Genomic DNA, 20,426 nt, shown 5'->3' on the forward strand with positions numbered 1-20,426 from the left:
CAGCTTTAAGTGTTCAAACTCACACTGAGCATCGCTTCTTCGCTGCTAACAGGCAAGAGTGAATAAAGAGCAAAACTTTTCCACACTTAATCCAAGAAAATGAAGTAATAAGCAATGGAAATTCAGCTTTGAAGTCTTGTTGCATTCAAGAGTGAATATTTTCGCTGGATGCTGAAGTCAGTGTTAACATTATTTGAGGTGTCAAAAGCAATTTCCAAGTTGAAAGATTATATTTAGACGGTGTTTCAAGCAAAACAACAGCACTCGACTCATGAGATAATTCCAGATTATATATGCTCACACTCTGAAGAGTTTATAGATGCACAAAATCAATCAGATTGAATTTGCCACGTGACATGATTATTCCCAAAATTAAACTAAAAATTCAAGAAAGGATTTTGTAAAATTATAAAAATTGGAATTTTAATGAATGGCCAGTTGATGGTATATTATTCACTCTCGAATGCAGTACCGTAGTCGCTTGACTCCAATTACTCATAAGGCTGAGCGATAGAAACCACAGGGATCCCAATATGTTGGTGTAACAACTCTTTGATGCACCGCGGTCATAACTACTGGGATAGACTTTCTTAAGGCAATACGTCAGTATACATTCTTACCATAACCACCGGATACAGTCTGCTCTTGGCACAATCGCCATGAACCGACGTAGGCCAATTAAATTGGCCATGCAGTACATGGGGTACAAGCTTCACATCCACGATTCAAGTGTTTTGAAGCTGTTCAAAGACTGAACCTTAAGACCAACTACTAGCTGTACCCTGAGGGCCTATAGCTAGTCCAACGATTGACCAAGTGGAACAGGAAAACAATTTACACCAGTGGAAGAACGACAGTTACGCAAGATTAATTATGGGCACTTGACAATTTTTGATCACATGAGACAATGCCATAAAACAACTAAAACTTTAGCATAAACTCGATTCGGGACAGTAACTAAATCAGAAGCTTCTATATAAGTTTTTCAAATTTCAGGGCAGCACATATTAAACCAAGCCGACCGGTAACTGTTGAAATCAAGTTCATATACTGAATGTGGCTTTCAATAGTTTCATGATATGGTATCTTTTAATAGAAAAGCAATTTAGGCCAAAAAAACGTTTTTAAATGTGACACCACGTCTTCGCAAGAACATTCCACAATTTAAATGTGGGTCTGTTGATACATGTCTCTGTACGCGGTAAAAACACTGCTCCATGGGAAACGTTATGTATTACAACGTGTAATATTGATACATAAACGGTTAATGCGATATTGCTGACAATTATATCGACTTGTGTCGTGCAGTAAGTATAAACAATATCAAAATCATCAGTGTTGCAAACTAAATACAGATAATCGGGCTCCAAACATGATTGCAAATGTAAAGACATAAAAATGAGTTCAATAAATGACACCTTATACCATCTTAAATTACTTAATAGTTTTCAGCGTTGCTCAGACTACGGATCTCCATATACTGCGTGTGGTGTTGTTATCACTGCGGCGAAACGCTGGTGGGTGTGCGCTAATACCAGGTGCTGCGCTGACATCATGTCGGTGTTAAAATGATAAGTTTTTTTAAACAAAATGAACTATATTCATCAGAATGCCTCGTTTGTTTTGTGGAACATGTAATAAAACTTCGACTTTGTCGTCAATATTTCTTGCGACTGTGATTGAAGCTCCCGTACTCATAAAAGTCGAGGTTAATGAGTGATAGCAACCAGGCTAAAATCTCAGCTGGCTATTTTTTATGGCAAAGAGTAGTGACCGTCTGAAACTGCAAAGGATGATCCGGCCTTATCCGAATTCCACCAGTTCTATAATTTAGAATTCACTGTGTAGATGTGTCCGGAGCACTCCCGAGTCACTCGGCATTAGCGCTGATTATCGCGCGCGCTATACAATCAATATCTCTATGTACGTGTTGTGTTACACACACAGCAAGTGTATTGAGAGTCGCCGTAGCAATGCGCTACAGCGGCTTGAACTAAGGAGTACCGTCGATTATATTTCAACCAAATTTGAGCACATATAAACATCAGAATTAAATATAAACCAAGTTACACCATCTAGACCAAGTACATTATATATGTGTCAATTGACAGAATTATCGGTCCACAAAAAACAGCTTAAATCTTGTCATAAAGAAACATCCAGACAGACAGGCAGACACACACACACACACACTGTCATGACGACGATGCCATAGATGGGTTTGTCTAATGATGAAACCAATCAAAAATTTGATTCTATCTGCAGTCAAGCGGACGGATGCTATGACAGACGGACAACCTACAAAAAGTGAATGCAATAGCCTGCTGGGACTCAAGTCCTGAGTGGGCTAAAAATTCATAGATGTTCAGTTTCATTTTTCATGTATCATGTTGAAAGCAATAAGTCTAACGTTATATCATAATGTACTGTTGTTATACACCATGAGGTGACTACTTTTGAGAAGGGTACATGTTAACCCAAAATGCTTAGACTTTTTGCTTTCAACATGATATGCCACAAATAATGCAAAACTACAGTATGTTATTATATATGTTTACAGAAACAGGTCAATAGTGGCGCTTAACCCTTTCAGTGCGTCTACACCGCAGTGCGGTGTATAAATCAGTGATGGATTTTGCTAGTACACCGCACTGCGGTGTATTGATGTAATTAGTAATTTGTAATTATCTCTATTGAAAAATGGCAGCAAGTGTCAAACATAGTGAAATACTAGTAACTAACGATACACCGCATTGCAGTGTAGACGCACTATAGTGGTATTCCCGTTGTTCAGCACACTAGGGTGGAATTTTTTGGAATTTTCAAATTATCTCCAGCACTATAGGGTATTAATTAGTCAGCACTGAAAGGGTTAAATAGCAAAAGATTACATGGCAATGACCAAAACACGATGGGTTAACAAAAGACATTTTGAAAAAATTGCAAGTTTAAGGATAGCTTTTCTAATTTGATAAACAACGCCTCCCTTGTTTAAAAATCAATATCAGAGTAGGCACAATATACAATGTATGAGAGTGCTGTCGCTGAGTGTGCATGCTATACATAGTCTCACTCATGTGATTGATAGCACAGAAATAGATAACAACACTTCTTTTCTATATGATGACTTCAGAAATTTTTTCGAACAAAATATTTCATAGAAATATGGTACAGATATATAGAAGTTGACCATGAACAATATCGTACTGGTGGGGTAATGCTTAATCTGGGTGACCCCTTGGCACCTCAGACTGCACAAATGATGATGTCTGATGTTTGTGTTCTCCACTTCTTCAGAATCGGTCTATGCAACGATTGAGAAACAATTTTTGTATTATTTACTTCAAATAAAATCCTATTCCTACGTGTATCTAGAACACAAGTACCACCTAGACCTACTGAATCAAAAGAATTTTCACTATCTGTATTAATAAATGCCTTCATACACAGGTTATCCCTATCCTTAGTCCATATCAGGGCCATTCTCGCCATTGGAATTCAATGAGGACTCTACGTTCGACTGTGGCAATCGAGGATTCCACTTGTGGCAAGGACCCACCAGGCTCACTAGTGTGCATTCAGACAATACTCCCGGATTTCTTCTCAGATTTAATTAAAATCTATACATTATTTCTCAAATTCTTTGAATGATGATTGGTAAAATCCACCTGCTACATGAACCTGAAGATCATCTGAGTTTATCAAGAGGAGTGATTAGCTTAATTTCTGATGAGGGAGGCTAAAAATCTAAAAAGAAAGTTCATTGAAAATGAAATAGATTTTGACAGGGTTGTCACACTGATACGCTCGCCATCCAGCGGGATAGCTGGTGGCATGGAGTCCTCATTGAATAACATCTTTTTACGAGAGTTCGTCTCTATTTCGGTGCCAAGTAGGCTAAACTAGGGGTCCAGGAACACCATGCCCACTTGGGAAGTGGTTTCAAATGCTCAATCATCTAACAATTTCAAATTCAACGCCCCCTAGTGACCATATACAAAAACCAATGACCTTGAAACTCACCACAATCATAAAACATGTCAGCAGCTATGATTTTGTTATTGATTGTGGTAACAAAATATGCCTCGTTACCAATTTAATATTGAAATACTAAGTTATTCTACTATTCAACGCCCCCTAGTGACCATATAGAATAACGTATTTCCTTAAAACTCACCATAATCATAGACGATGTCATGAGCTATAACTTTGCAATTGATTGTGGTAACGAAATATGTATTGCTACAAATGTAATATAGAAATACTAAGATATTGTATTATTCAATGCCCCCTCATGGCCATATATAATATCCAATGAACTTGCGTCTTCAAAACTTCCCAAAATAACTGGATTCCGTCTACAGCCATACACGCGTTGATTCACCTCTTCAGTGTGATCTGATGTTTCGGTAACCTCTCTACTGCGATCTGATGTATCGTTAACCTCCTTAGAATGATCTGATGTATTGGTAACCTCTTCAGTACAATCTGATGTTTCGATAACCTCCTCAGCATAATCTGATGTATCAGCAACTTCCTCCTTGTGAGCTGATGTTCCAACAACCTCCCCAGCTTCCGTTTCTTCATTTCTCAGACGATTTTCTTTGACCCACTCTAAGTCATCCTCATAAGCTTTTTTCAATGAGAAAAGCTTTCGCTTCTCCAATATTCCTACCAACAAAAGTTCAGAATCCAATCATTCAAATTAGAATGCATTTACAACCTACCAAGAAATGACAAAGTGGCAGATTGGACTTAATGATAAGTATTCAATGAATCCAATGTATTTACCACCTACCAAGAAATGACAAGGTGGTAGATTGGACTAAATGCGGCTCAACTCCAGAACACGTAAAAGTGGATCCGTGCAGAATCTAATCACATCGGACTGGTGTTTGAAATTAATCCGCCTGGACTATATAGGACTGATTCTAATCGTTGACGGATTTTACACGTCGACAATGTCTACAATCCTAAATATCGACCGATTCTACTCGTCGACAATGTCTACAACCCTGAGTGTCGACCGATTCTACTCGTCGACAATGTCTACAACCCTGATTGTCGACCAATTCTACTCGTTGGCAATGACAAAACCCACCACGATGGAACTATATTGACCTATTCTGGAGTTGAACCGTCAATTCTTGGTAGGTGGTACATACATTGGACACATTGAATACTAATCATTTAGTCCAATCTACCACCTTGTCATTTCTTGGTAGGTGGTATATGCATTGGACACATTGAATACTGAACGTTTAGTCCAATCTACCACCTTGTCATTTCTTGGTAGGTGGTACATACATTCATTGAAACCAATGTATGTACCACCTACCAAGAAATGACAAGGTGGTAGATTGGACTAAACGTTCAGTATTCAATGTGTCTAATGCGTATACAACCTACCAAGAAATGACAAGGTGGTAGATTGGACTAAACGTTCAGTATTCAATGTGTCCAATGCGTATACCACCTAACCAAGAAATGACAAGGTGGTAAATTGCTTAGTGTGCATGCTTAGTATTCAATGTTTCCAATGCAGGTACTACCTAGCAAGGAATGACAAGGTGGTAGATTGTAATAAACGTTCAGTATTCAATATGTCCAATGAATTTGCCATCTACCAAGATATGAAAAGGTCGTAGATTGGACTAAATATTGAGTATTCAATAAAACCAATGTATGTACAACCTACCAAGAATTGACAAGGTGGTAGATTGGACTAAATGATTAGTATTCAATAAGTCCAATGTATGTACCACCTACCAAGAAATGACAAGGTGGTAGATTGGACTAAATGATTAGTATTCAATGTGTCCAATGTATGTACCACCTACCAAGAATTGACAAGGTGGTAGATTGGACTGTGACGAGTAGAATCGGTCGACAATCAGGGTTGTAGACATTGTCACCGTGTAGAATCGGTCAACAATCAGGGTTGTAGACATTGTCGACGAGTCGAATCGGTTGACAATCAGGGTTGTAGACATTGTCGACGAGTAGAATCGGTCGACGGGTAGAATCGGTCGACGAACAGGAACCGAACCACTCACTTCATTAAAGAAAACCCACCACGATGGAAGTATATTGACCTATCCTGGAGTTGAACCGAATTGACAAGGTGGTAGATTGGACTAATGGTCAGTATTCAATGTAATCAATGTATGTACAACCTAACAACAAATGACAAGGTGGTAGATTGGAATACACGTCCAGTATCCAATGTGTCCAATGCATATACCACCTACCAAGATATGACAAAATGGTAGTCTCATGCATTTTAGGATCATTTTCTGTGGCAAATCTACCAAAGTAAGTCTCTATCCAAAATGTCATGACTTAAGTCAGTAAATAAATAATGAAGAAAAAATGAATACAGTAGATGAACAATAATCAAATATGACTCAGCGTTTGATAACCGAGCATTTAGAAACTCTACAACTGCAACAAGCAATTAGCATACTTAAACTAGTTTTAACTATTTGTTCTGATTCTTCTGATCTGACTCCGGCTGTAGTCAGGGCTTTGACAACAAATCTGTTTGATAATTTCACATTATTGATTAATCAATTTCAAAATACTTGACCATTTAAATTATTTCAACTTCAAATTCAAACTTTCAATGTACATTTACTGGAGAACTTAGAGGCCTTTTTAAGGTGATATAACTCAAAACATTAAAAAATTGAATCAGTAAAAGATAACAATAACATGAACTTACTCCGAGTGATCACTTCTGCTATATACCAAAAACTTATTCCTGTCTATAATCTGCACAGGCCATGCAACATTTTTGGTACACCTTTGAGACAGGCGAATCCAAATATCCTTTCCATATCTGCTCCTGGAAAGGGATATAATAAAATTATTGATGTTCAATGAAATAGATCATAAAAACAGAAACAAGCTTAGAATTCTTAAAATGGGCGTTTGAGTGATAAGAAATTTTTGAGAATTATTAGAGACATAATAGTTAGAAATAAAGCTGATCAGAAGCTGATTAGTTCAATTCAAGTACAAAACTAAACCAGTTGTGTACTTAGGAAGATATAGTACAGTTGTAATGTAGTCTAGTTATTTGTGGTTTTATCTTAAGATACAAATGTGCTTTACAAGCATAATTTGTAATGTGATCGCTGATTGGCTGGCTTGTTGCGCTAGCTGCTAGATTTTAATGTTTATCAACTAACACTGTTTTGCCGTTTATTAACCTAACAGGTCCACTGGTTCGGTTAAGATACGTAGGAGTAACAAAATTAGATTACCATTCAATAACATAGGCCTATAGAATAATTGACATATACCGGGTCAGATGAGCACCAAAAGTACCAAGTGAAGGCCACACGGCTGACGAAAAAGACCTGAGGTCTTTAGAATTTAATTTTGTATGTGCTCAACTTAAGGGCAGATGGGGATATACTTTTAGAAACAATTAATTCAGTTTATTTATAAATGAGTTACAATCTAAGAAAGTTCCTGGAGATATTTAGGAGTTGGCTGGCTTGAAAATTATTTTGCACGTGCCAGTTACCTCGTTGAAAAATGCCTGTCAATAAATTGGCGTAGTGAGTACTAGACAACTATGGCCTACAGAGATCGAATCGACTCAAATAGTTTTTTAGAGAGAATAGGTCCTATATTTTTGTTGACCGGCATTCTAGTAGGGAGCACAGAAACGCTTGCAAAACTCTATTTTTCTCAATTGCCGTGTGGCTTTAGGAGTTTTTTTGTTGATAATGCTTATCACCACAAAAACAGAGAATATCTCTTAATGTTAGTTATGAAACAAGGATAAAAGAACATCTCAGTCTTTGAAATTTAATACAGTGGAACCTTGTTACAGCCAACCTCACGGAGCAAGAAAATATGTTCGATAGTTTGTTATATCCAGTATGAAATTAATCACATTGTCTTACTTGGAACAAAATTTGGTTCTTTATTTGTTTTATCTGATGAATCGTTGTAAACCGAGTTTGTTGTTATGAGGTTCCAATGTAAATGATTGATGGTAATTGAACTGAACAAAATCTTAATTGAATTAAATTGATTTGAACTCTAAAACGGGCAACTGTCAGTACTTACTTCTAAAAGCAATGTAATGAATCTAATCACCTTCCCACTAGGTGTCTGAACTGAATAATTGATACTGTACTGATTAAGATAATACTACTGATACCTTTTCCAATAGCTCCAAAATTCAGCACATGGTGGATTCAAAATGGCCGCTGAAAACTGATGACTCACACAGGAAGTGATAATATTAATGTAGCTTACAGCCTCACGAGGGCAGCACAGTACCATACATAGTCCAAGAGAGTCTTAAGTCTATCAAGTCCATGACATTGGACTTTGCTAGGCGGTATGAAATTTAAAAAAAAAAATTTTGAGCTGGCTGATGTGTCCATGGCAATCTTACTAAGCGGTATACCACCTAAGAAAAAATTACCACCTAACTGTCTATTCTAGGAATAGAATACCACTTAACATGCATTCGTTGGAGCGGACGGACGGACTAAAAAGCATAGAAAAGAGCCAATTGCCAACTCATAGCAGAAGGAAAATACTGCCATCACTGCTAAATTTTACATAATCAGCATATTTGCCAATATTTTGCCAATGTAAAATTTTTGACAGAATTTTGTGTTAAAAACGCTTAGGGCAAATTAATTGTTGAATTTGATTATTGTATCATAGAAATTAATGACCCCGACCATTAAGTGGGAAAACAAATATTAGTAATCAGTGCGTCATTGGCCCAACAGTGGCTGCTAGTTAAAGTTGGCGCCACTTTACAGTACATGCAATTACTAATCAACAAATGTTTGGCCAGTTTTGACTAACGATCACCCTGAAAGTCATTATTTTACTCATACTGATACTTCTTGATACCTTATTTCATCAGAGAAATGATTAAGAGCTGTTTATCAATCAAAATTCACAGAAGTTATATTCCCGGTAGCAATAAAATATCAAATTTGAATTTGTCTTTCATTGTCCGCCATTGTGGATGCAACGTTCTTACAGTTAAATTCTTTCACTAAAGTCTGTAGCCATCCGTCTTCTCCTCATACAAGTATTTACGAACCATTTTGTAATACGTCAGCCTCTTCTTTACCATTACTGACGTACATTTACGTCGCAAATAATGACCTTCTCTCGCCATGCATGACGTATTTTCATGTCCCAAATAAATGCATTTACTACAATTACTGGTGTGGTGAGTCACTACGCCGATGGTGTGTCAATGTACTATAGAACCATCTGCTTGAATTTAGTTCCAATTTTTACTCACAGATGGGGGGGGGTTAGTACCTCTAACAGAATACATTCATCCACAAAATGTCAAAAAAATACAAACATATATATACAGACTTTTTTTTCTCCTAGAAATCAAAACAAATACCGGCTATGATTTTTTTCTTAAATACACAAATAAATACCGACTTGGAAGACCCACTACGAACACTGCCATTGGTATCGTCATTCTTGCTAGTTTAGATACTGAATTAAATTTACAATGTTATGTGGCAAATGGCATGTCCAAACTGCCAAAAACCCGAAGGGGTACCTCAAAAGATTCAGACAAGGGCACCAAAACAGTTAAGGGCAGTATTAATTTCCAAAAATTCTGAAGAGGTCACATTCATATAATCGAAATGCTCTAAAAGGCTAAACTCTAGAATAATCTTAGATTAACATTTGTCTCGGCAAAGAAATTTAATTTTCCTTGTATATTCAGTGATGTGAACTTGAAACGAGTTTCATCAATTAAGACTTGGAAAGCATCTGTATCACCATTCTCAAATGCAAGCCAGAATATTTGATGTAAATGCCAAACAACAAAGTGCTTTTTTGTCAATCGTTTAAAACTATCAACTGTTGGATAATGATTGGACTTAATTATTGATCCATCTTTGACAATTCTATTAATCTGTTAGATTTTCATTATTTCAAATCAGATAAAACTTTGTTAGCCTTCTTGGGAATTTTTCGACACGCTTTGATGATCTTAGTAACTAAGTATGTTTCTACCCACACCATTTGCAGTTCATCGGAATCTAGATGGCCTACTTGCAGCCATTATTGTTCCGCAAAATCAGACGCTTTGAACAAATGTCTTAGGATTGTCTTGAGGTTTACTGTGAACATGTATCTCCTGACAGCCTAGGATCACAAGGAAAATTTGGTCCATCAGAAACAAGATGGCCACCTTGTGACCTTTTTTCAGCCAACTTGGGACTTAAGTCCCAGCGGGTTATTGTGTTCAAATTCATCTTTCCATTGAGGAAATCAAATTATTTTGGGAAGTTTTGAAGACTCGATATTTTGTTTAAATGTGTACCTACCCTAGACACGTCTTCATCTTCATTTTTGTTTGCCATAATCAGCACTTATTCAAATTTTTGAAGTTTTCAAGGGAAATTTTGAAGACACCTCTATCAATTATATTGATCTTTCACCTATGTTTGTATCCCACACGGCCCATCAGCATGAGAAAAATTTGGTCAATCAGAATCAAGATGGTTGTCCTGTGACCTTTTTTGTGCCCAAAAAGGTTATTGCCATGAATTATGAGACTTGTAGCTTACTTCATAGAAGGCAGCTCCTCACTCGGAATCAGGTACAGGTACCGGTGGAACTAAGCCACTTGAGGCGCTGATTAGCAACTCGTTTATAACGATAGATGTTTATTCTGCTCATTCGTTCATTATCAAAGCATGCCGAATACGGATCAAATGGGAATTAAAGAGCTCAGAGAGCTTTAAGGAAGTATGGGGAGTAGTGTCAGGCCGAATAAAGGATTTGATTCAAAGGTAAGAGCCGCGATTCCTGACTTTTGAAGTGCAATAAGTTTCCATGCGTGTGCTTGGCTCCCCTCGCCTGTATTAGGAATCCTGGCCCGATTTTTCGCCCCTTTTTTAGTCTCAGAACATCAAATATCGCGAGGAGAGCTACTGTACATTAACTGTACATTAAAACAAGAGGCCCATGGGCCTTGAAGCATTGGTAGATTAAACTGTGGTATTAAGTGGTTATAATGTTTTACATCTGCCGGCAAATCTTTTATGACGATGTTGATTGGGAGGACCACAGACTTAAAGGTCTATTTGTCTAGTACGATTTTATTCCTGAAAATGAATTTGTTTTCAGCGGAACGATTTAGCCTAGGCTATTTGTACTGTTAAACCTCATTAATGCGATTCTGTTAAAAAGACGAAACTAGTTTATTCTGATATTTTCCGTCATTGATATTTATATCAATCAAGATTTGGATACAAAAACCCATTTTTACGCATGAACTGTTAGGCCCCACTGAGTAATGAAAACAAAAACAGAACGATTTTTCTGAATGCAATTGCAAGATCCTCTGATCTTAGAGCTCCAAGCTCTGATGCATGTACGCATGCAAAACGTCGCAGAGAGCGATGCCGGCGTTGGTTTCAGTGAGGCCGCCTGATGATTGTTTGTTTGTCTTTTTGTTTGTTTGGCTTTATGTACGTCGTTTGGATCTTGGTTTCCCAAGACTATTCCTATTGGATTGTTCATTTAACCTCACGACGGTAGGGCCTTTGAAGTGTTGCCCGCACACTGTTCGCAGCCAGCAGGACTCGAACCCACTTGTCACTCAGCATTGATATTGGATTCAACAGCATCACGCCTTATCCCACTGAGCTACCGAGGCCGCTCGATTAAATTCCAAAAAACTACAGCAGCGGCAAATAACCATCGCAATATTGCAATTTACGACAAACAACGCGTAAATTCAATCACTGTTGTTTAATGCATGGAAAAGATAATAAAAGGTATTTTTTCCCGGCGTGCATTACAAAGTGAATCTCTGCCGAGTGCGTAAGAGGGCGCTACCGCCTTATGAGTGCGCAGCAGGCGGGTAGGGTGTCCTAAAGTGAAAACTTATATTAGAATATAGCCGAATCGAATTTTACAATGTCAGTCAACTGATTGATGATACAACATGGTTGTTCTCCACGTACTTAACAATGATATTTTCCTCCAATAAACAACTCTGGTAAAATTGTATAAAATGATCTATCTTTATTGGTGATATCCTATCATGGTGGTAGCCTACCGTTTACCGTTTGATGTTTCGTGTCATCATGAAATGGTTTTAACTTTAGTAAAGGTGTTCCCACACGATCACATACGGGTTTCAGTCACGAGTAGGCTGCCGTTCCACTGCTCTAGAAATACATATTCTGACGCTGAGAATTAATCCCAAATAATCCCATGGATACTGATAGTTGGAATAACAGTGATATCCAAACACTGTGATATTTATAAACCGGAGGTACATAATTTTATGTTTTTCTATTCAAAAGAGGCTGTTCCCCATTCTTGACTGCCAATGTCAATGCGGACATATCGTTACGCGATTGTTTAACCCGCTCTCATCAACCAGATAAAGAACGAGAAAAAGGCGATCTAATAACTTTTTGGACCATTAAATCAGAAATCTGGCGACGCTATGTTGTGGGGAATAATTGAAACATTTTTTTTAGTAATTTTCAGCTGTTTCTAATGTTTTACGTGAACGGAGACAATTTGAAGTTACTATGAAAATGAGAAGAATCGGCGCTATTTTTCCGTACTACTATTTTCAATCCATTTTACTAGCATTGACGTGACGTCATAGACGTCAACCAATGCTAAAAATTGGCCTATCATAGCTTTCTTGGAATTTTCTTGGAAGTAGAAAATTTGCTGATGCAATATAGGGCCTAAAAATTGGCCTATCATAGCTTTCTTGGAATTTTCTTGGAAGTAGAAAATTTGCTGATGCAATATAGGGCCTAAGGAGAGGCTAGGCTGTTTGGACTTTTTTCGAGGACGCAAAGCACAGGAAGGTACATATTAGGCCTGAGGGTTAAATCTATTTTTTGAGCTTTTGAGTACTTTTCAGATTTGAGTTTTATCAGCAGACTGCTGTCACTATTACCAATGAAGTTGAACCAGAATATCAAATGGTGCTCCCACAATACAGTGACTACAAGGACTTGCACGGTGAAATGAGACAGGATTTCGCGGACATAAAGGAATCAAGATTGCATGACTTTTTTGCAATCTACCAAAAGAATCTAGATGCAAAGACTCAAGAATTTTATGATCAAAGGTATCTTTCCATGGGTTTTATTCAAAGATAGATACATGTATAGTTATAGTTATGTAGGCTTTTTGTTATACTTTTTATTATAATATAGGGAGTATTTGACCCTAATTCAGGGATGAAAATGGCCCATATTGAAAATGTCGAAAAAAGTTTACGGGGAAAAAAAATCACTAACTAACTAACTAGTTTCTCCGACTCCACAGTTGTGCTAACTACCGCCGAAAACCGTCTTGAGGAGCACTCCTAACTACGGAGCACTCAGATGTGACACGCGTGATTGAGGCGATTAAAGCGATTTACACTGATCTCAGGAATGAAGAAAATGGAAGAAATGGTCGGAAATCCGTCTATGGTCGGAAGATTTTCATCCCTGCTAAGTGTCTTCGATACATAATTGGTTCAACCTTGCATATATTCAGATTCATTTCGGTTCATAAGATTATGTCGTAAAGATGAAAAGGCCTTCTTCACTTCGTCAATCTGGGCAGTCTATGTGCAACATTGATGTGTTGGTGGATCAAACAGGAGTACTACTCGAAGCACAGTGTGAGTGTGGGGCTGGCCAAGGCCATTGAAACATGTGGCCACGTTATATTTTGGTTTATCGAAATTCAGACGTAGCGGCGCAATAATCACTGAACAGACATGTACTCAGGTGAGACTTTTAACAGTAAAGAAACAGCACAGATAACACTGGTCTTGATTTTATGTAGATATCTGGGCTTTAACATAATAGCCAGATAGCATTCCTATATCTTGAACGATAAGTCATCAACTCTTTACTATTGTGCTACATGTATTTTAGACTCTCCCATCCTCCCTCTGCAGGGACTCGAACCTGATGGCATCGAAATTGCCACGGCACGAAACCCTGCCATAATCGACTGTGTGCGCAGATACATGCGCAGCTTTCCGAACGAAAACTGGCGGCACCAATCAGATTGCTCGTTGTATAATCGTTGAGGCAAATTTCCAGGAAGAACTATAAATGGGAAAACCCGGGCTAAAATAAAACGGGATTTCTGATTGGCTAAAAATCACATCATCTGAACTGCGCATGTATCTGCGCACACGGTCGATTATGGCAGGGTTTCGTGCCGTGGCAATTACAATGCCATCAGGTTCGAATCCCTGCCGGGGGAGGATGAGACTCTCCAAACATTTCATCGAGCGAAAGCCTTCAACATGAGCCCAATAAGTGCCAAGCACTACAACATCTCAACATCTCTGTCATCAGGAATCTTTGGATTTTGATTCTAGACGAATGAAATATCGCAAGTTATCAGGCAAAATGGATAGGCTCAGAATTGTTTGTATTAATCATCAGGTAAGCATCAAGATTTTCAAAAACATGACACATGCACAGTCAATATGCTGATATATGTCACATGATCTTTTTGCAGATCACGGCGTCTTTTCCAGCTCTTCAGCTTTTTCTGCCTGCAAATCCCCTCGCTCAAATTCTCGATCATGATTACATGTCACTTCAAGATACTCAAAAATATTTGGAGAATAAAACAGTTAAAATTTTCAATGACCCAATGGATTCCAAAAAATGATAATTATCATTTGATAACTGATTATGATATATTCGTGATCTATTTCAGCTTACTTCCATAACTGATGATGAAATTAAAGAAGTTGAAACTAGGATAAAGGATCAGGCAAAGTCAACCATTTGGAAGACGGAATGTACAATTACTTCATCAAACTTTGGAATGATATGCAAAGCAGTGCGCACAGATTTGGATGCATTGGCAAAATCTCTGACATCCAAAAAAGAACTTAGTTGTAGGGCAATTATTCATGGAAGGAAATACGCGAGTGTTGCGATTGAAAAATACAAGAAAATTACTCGCCAGAAAACAAAAAAATCAGGACTTCATGTTTACAAGGATTTACCCTATCTAGCTGCTTCACCAGATGCCGTTATAGACGATGATACTGTGGTCGAGGTTAAATGCCCCTATACAAGCAGAAGTGATGTTATATCCGACGTATCCGTCCCTTATCTAGAGATGACAGATTGTGGATTATTGCTAAAACATACACACGACTACTATTATCAGATTCAGGGACAACTCATGTGCACCAATTCCAAGTCGTGTATTTTTATTGTTTACACTAAGGATCTTAAGTGTAATAAAATTAAAAGAGATGAACCTTTCATTAAAATGAGAAATAAGCTTGTCCTATTCTTTAAGAACCATTTCAAAGATTTGATAATTAATAAATTCATGTACAAAAACTACTTTGATTATAACTTTAGCCGTGTTTTTTTCACAGCCAAAATATTTGGTTTGAAAAGCAATTTACAAAATATTTCATATCAATAAATCATCTATATACATTCTACATATCATGTCTTATTTGAGGAAATCCATATCTTGAAAATCACTAGAAATCCAGACTTCATGCATCTGTAGGTACAATGCAAGTTCTAAAATTACATAGGATGAAATAGATTTTGATGATTTTAGAAGCGTGTGAAGACTCAGTGTTGTTCATTGGTTCAGTTAAAATCTTGAAGGTCTTAGCTAGACCAATAATCCATTCAATATGATCCCTTTTGCTTGCAATCTTTCTATCACTAAGTACCACAGATCCAGATTTGTGTTTTTCAATTCAGATCCTGTTTTTCTTACTAACGAATTTGATTGTGTCATTGGCTGGTACAAAGATTGGCTTATTGAAAATACCTCTTTGATATATTAAATATTCCTTTCCATAGAATGCACATCACAAATTTCAATGAACAATAGCAAACCATTAGAAGCTACCGGTTTCAGATTTCAGGGGAATAAAAAGGACGGCCATTTGAAACAGGAAAAGTCAGGAAAATAAGCTGTTTTACAGATCTAACTGTGGGTTTTAATTTGTTAATATACCCCATATATAACCTCATGCTGCACAAAGCCAATGATGGCTTGGAGATGCTTTGACTTGATATTCATCAAACCTATGTGATTAACGAATTTACCAGTCTTAAGTATTCGAAGGGATTATAAAACAAGAAGACCATAAGGTCCATGTGACAGTGTTTGGAATTGACTAAATAGTAGTGAGTGGATGCATTAGGAGATATCAGTTTTATTAGTGAAAACAAATTCACATTTTCACGGTTCCCGTGAGGCTGATTTTTTAACCGTTAAATGGACATTTTTCCCCAGGCAAAGTGGTCCTATTTTCCCCTAAATCCTGCATGATTCGAGGAATTGTGAAAATAAACTGATTATTTGTTCTCTAAAGACATTATAGTGTTCTAATTTTAGTTTATTTCAATCTAACGATCCTTTCCAATAGTAAAATGTGTGATCTACCTTACCTACAAAGCATAGTTTTATCGGCCAGACATCCTACACACCCTACTTTCCATAATGGTATAGTCCACACATTAAGTTAAGTTTGGCACTCTCTCACATGTCAGTTTAATGCTTATGTCAACTTTAGTCACCCATTATAAATCGTCTATATTCATTTCAGATGTTCATGTGACAGGCACATACTACTGAGTGGTAGTTTTAATTACAGCAAAGACCACATACCACATAATAATATAAGAATGCGCTTAAAATGGCTCCAAAAATCCTCAAAACTTCCCCCTTCGGGCTTCACGCCTGATATGTTCGTCTTTGCACGGATACACGCTTGTAAAATTTTTCCCCCAATAAAGAGTAACGGACACGTTTTTCTAACTATCACGAAAACCTTGCGTATCACATTATATCTTTTTTTCTAATACCGCGTGCTGAACGGTTAATTTTTCATCAGTCAATCTGAGTAGGCCTGTGTTTATACGAGGTGGGATGCAGCCGCTATCTGGCCGTGTGTATACAGCACTGCTGTCTCTAGCTTACTACATGTACTAACTCACTCGAGGTATTCCCCCAGAGTACACGATGGTCGCATACTGGTGTTTTTCATCATGAAAATCTCTCACTCGCAGTGATTTCAAGAAATAAAATCCAGTCTAGCGACGAATCGGGCAGAGAAAATAATCTACCGATCCTCTCCCAATCAGTTTAAACCACTAACTGTGCAGTTTGTATGAACTACCTACCGATGTATCAGTGCACGAGCACATGTGAGGATAGAAATTTGGACAACACTTCATTGCCGGGTAAAACCGATATAAACAATTCACTGACAGGTAGGCCCTTAATGATGAGTGTTTTGAATTATCTGTGCTAAATAATTGTTACTTTGTTTCATCACTCATCACCTCAATATGTTGTATATACACGTGTCACTGGTAGAGCCGGGTATCTGTGTATACATAATACAATGGTTGTATGTATTAGTAATCGCCTGATGATAGTACACAGCACCCTCACACATTGGCCTGCAGGTATTGTGCTAGTGTAACGTCAAATTAGACAAACTAATTGACAAATCGAGTGAATTAAACTCTTCGATAAAGGGCTTTGGCTTATTGGTAGAAAATTTGTGAAATCCATTCAGAGTTAGATATGGCTAAATCAAGTCATAACGATGATTTAACCCATCTACAGACACAACGTTTACAAGGTGCCTGGTCACACTAAATGATGTAGTCATAAGTATATTAATCGAAATCCTAAATGAATAGATTTCAATAACTTTGATGAACTTGTAATGGAAATATTTCTTAAATGATTGCGATCGATTACCATTCCGTGTGATACGATGATAAAAGCTTTTAAAAGCCGAGGAGCAGTATAAAAGCCCAATCAATGTCAAAGATGGCAGTACCCATGAAGCAATAGAGCAGTGGAGAGCTCCAACGGTTGAAACTGGAAATCTCCTATTATCTCTGTCAGTTATCCGATTTGGACCCTCCTTTTTGTCAGACATGTGTATTAATGTGTAATCTATTCATTTCTGCAGTAAAAAATGTGTTTTAGGCCCTCCTCTACGAGAAATTAAGCTTTTTAGTTGGATTTCCTTCAAAATTTGAATCTTTGAATGACATAGAGGGAGGAGTTATCCAGTGAATTAGTGTAGCTCACAGAGCACAGTAACAGTAATTTGATACCCATAGTCATCAGTATACATAAACAAAACATAGCCTCATTCATAGTACCAAAATTTGGCAACATCAAAACTTTTTCTATGGTCAATGGATCAGTCTGAAATTTCGTGCACTTGTTTAGCTATCTACCATCAAAGTTGTGTCCAAATTGCATCGAAATCGGATAAAAATTAATGATTTTCAAAAAAATCTGAAATGTCTCTAAAATCTTTAATCTTGGCCCTATCTCTACAAAAAAAGATCATGAGAAACATGATTTTCATTCCCACTATGACTAGATTATTCAAAATTAGTTTAGAACTTGATATGAAAACTTTTATGAATTTGTAAAATTTAACTGTGTGTGACCTGCTTTTCTGTTGTGAGCCAACCTCATTCACTCTAAACATTATAAACAAGAAACTGTAGTAAGTGGGAAGGCCGATCTCAAGTGTTTACCACCCGGCTAACTAGCATCCATACTCCTCGGCCTTTAACCAAAATCCCAGAATAATTTTTTTCTCCATAGAAACTAGCGTGTGTTTCACAAGACATGCAACATACACAACCGATCTCGACAAAATAGCTCTCTCATTCCTTAAGAGCTAAAAATGCGCTTTTTAAAGAACTTTGTTTTGGGCTTTGAAATAACACATTTTGATTAATATCTATATAGATGCAGCCATTTCATAATTAATAGATAATCTAGAACACATTTGGGTCTAAACAAGAACCTCTATTCACTTATCATTAATGATGCAATCTGTGGGTTTGTCAAAACTGTTGACTAATTAACACAGAACAATTGTGTTTTTACAAGTAGCACAGACGGCAGGAACGAATGCCTCAGATCAATCCTTTCCTTTTGATTTATTGATTTGAATGTAGCATAAAATTGAATTGGATTTGATGTTATTTTAAAAATCCATAGCAGCAAAAACAGTACAAATCTCATTTCTAATGAGTAACATATATTTATAATAGCGAACGTTTTTGGGAGTTACAATTGTATTTAGGTGTATTTAGTTTCTTTGCTTGCCTTGCTAGGCGAAGGATTACAGTACATCTGTCATGGATAAGATTCCTTAATCTCCTTGCAACCAAAGGGACAAACGAACTGCAACAGGTCAGTTCCCTACTGGCCTGGACTGCCTGGCTGGAGGCGGGCAGCAACCAACCAACAAGGAGAAAAATCCATCCTACAGTCATGCATGGCCCCCGACACCTGCCGATGCCGATAAGGGCAACGGCTCAGAATCAGTCACTGCCATTCATCGGAACACTTGCTCCAAATGCTGGAGCCCAGAGACAAAATGAATCTAGATTTCAAGTAAGGTAATGTTTCATTACCTTGATTGGCTGATTAAGGTGATTTTCAAGGGAAATCGCTGAAGAAAGTTGTCCTTGGCAAATGCAATACGTGAAATGTAATGAATTCCCAACTATTTCCCTGATTTGAGGAAAATTTTTCAAACTCTCAAATATTTCCAAACCGGGAATTATTATTTCAAAATTCCCAGGTATTTCCCAATTTCCCTGTACTGTGGGAACCATGCTCACAAGTGGGATGAAGGTTTTGCATCCCTAACACTTACGTGCTTTTTTTTACGTTTTCTAAACTCGCTCTTGATCATTTTGCTACGTTCATCTTTTTCCTTTTGCCATTGGTCATATTCGCGGTGATAATCTCCTTCACCATCAGACTCAGATGATGGATCCCATTCACTAGAATTATAAAGCTATGCACATTATTGTTCAGGAAAATTTAGGTAAAAATAAAATATAAGCGCGGTTTGTATACACATCTCACTTCAACATTAGTGGGCAAATAATAATATTTGAAAAGCAAATACTACTGCCAATAATTCGTGTTACCATGTAACAACGCTTCTTGCGTACTCAGAAAATGGGAATTTATACATGAAATTTGAATTCCATACAAAATGCCTAATGTTTAGGCTAGAGATGGCAGATATGGTCAGCTTGAGTGCTAAAGGAATTAAACAGCTGGTCAATGCAAGAAAAAATTGAAATGCATAAATAAAATAAGCCAGAGGACTAATATACTGTGGTTTTAACTATCATAACCACAGCAGTTTTGAATGCTGTTCCTAGGGTTTGTATAATTTAAATTATCTCCAGTGTCATTATCATTATTAAACTTAAAGTCTATGCTAGCCTAAGCGGATCTCATTTAACAAGGTTAAATCCATAAATTTATTTGTTCGCTTGTGCAGTGACCGCAAAGAAGTCATGGGGTTGCACTGAAACTCAATTTGAAAGGTATGATATGTTTTAAGTTTAATT

General features: G+C 37.3%; 1 protein-coding gene across 1 annotated transcript in view; it reads right to left on the bottom strand.

The window, feature by feature from the left end:
- Positions 1-20,426, bottom strand: part of LOC141904981 (ATP-dependent DNA helicase Q5-like) — a 108,380-nt gene that overhangs the window by 37,761 nt on the left and 50,193 nt on the right. The window contains exon 7 of the mRNA XM_074793648.1: positions 19,715-19,844. Within this exon, the coding sequence (XP_074649749.1) occupies positions 19,715-19,844 (130 nt within the window). The remainder of the gene's footprint in view (positions 1-19,714; positions 19,845-20,426) is intronic.

Source organism: Tubulanus polymorphus, chromosome 5 (genome assembly GCF_964204645.1).
Source record: "Tubulanus polymorphus chromosome 5, tnTubPoly1.2, whole genome shotgun sequence".
Classification (NCBI taxonomy): domain Eukaryota; kingdom Metazoa; phylum Nemertea; class Palaeonemertea; order Tubulaniformes; family Tubulanidae; genus Tubulanus; species Tubulanus polymorphus.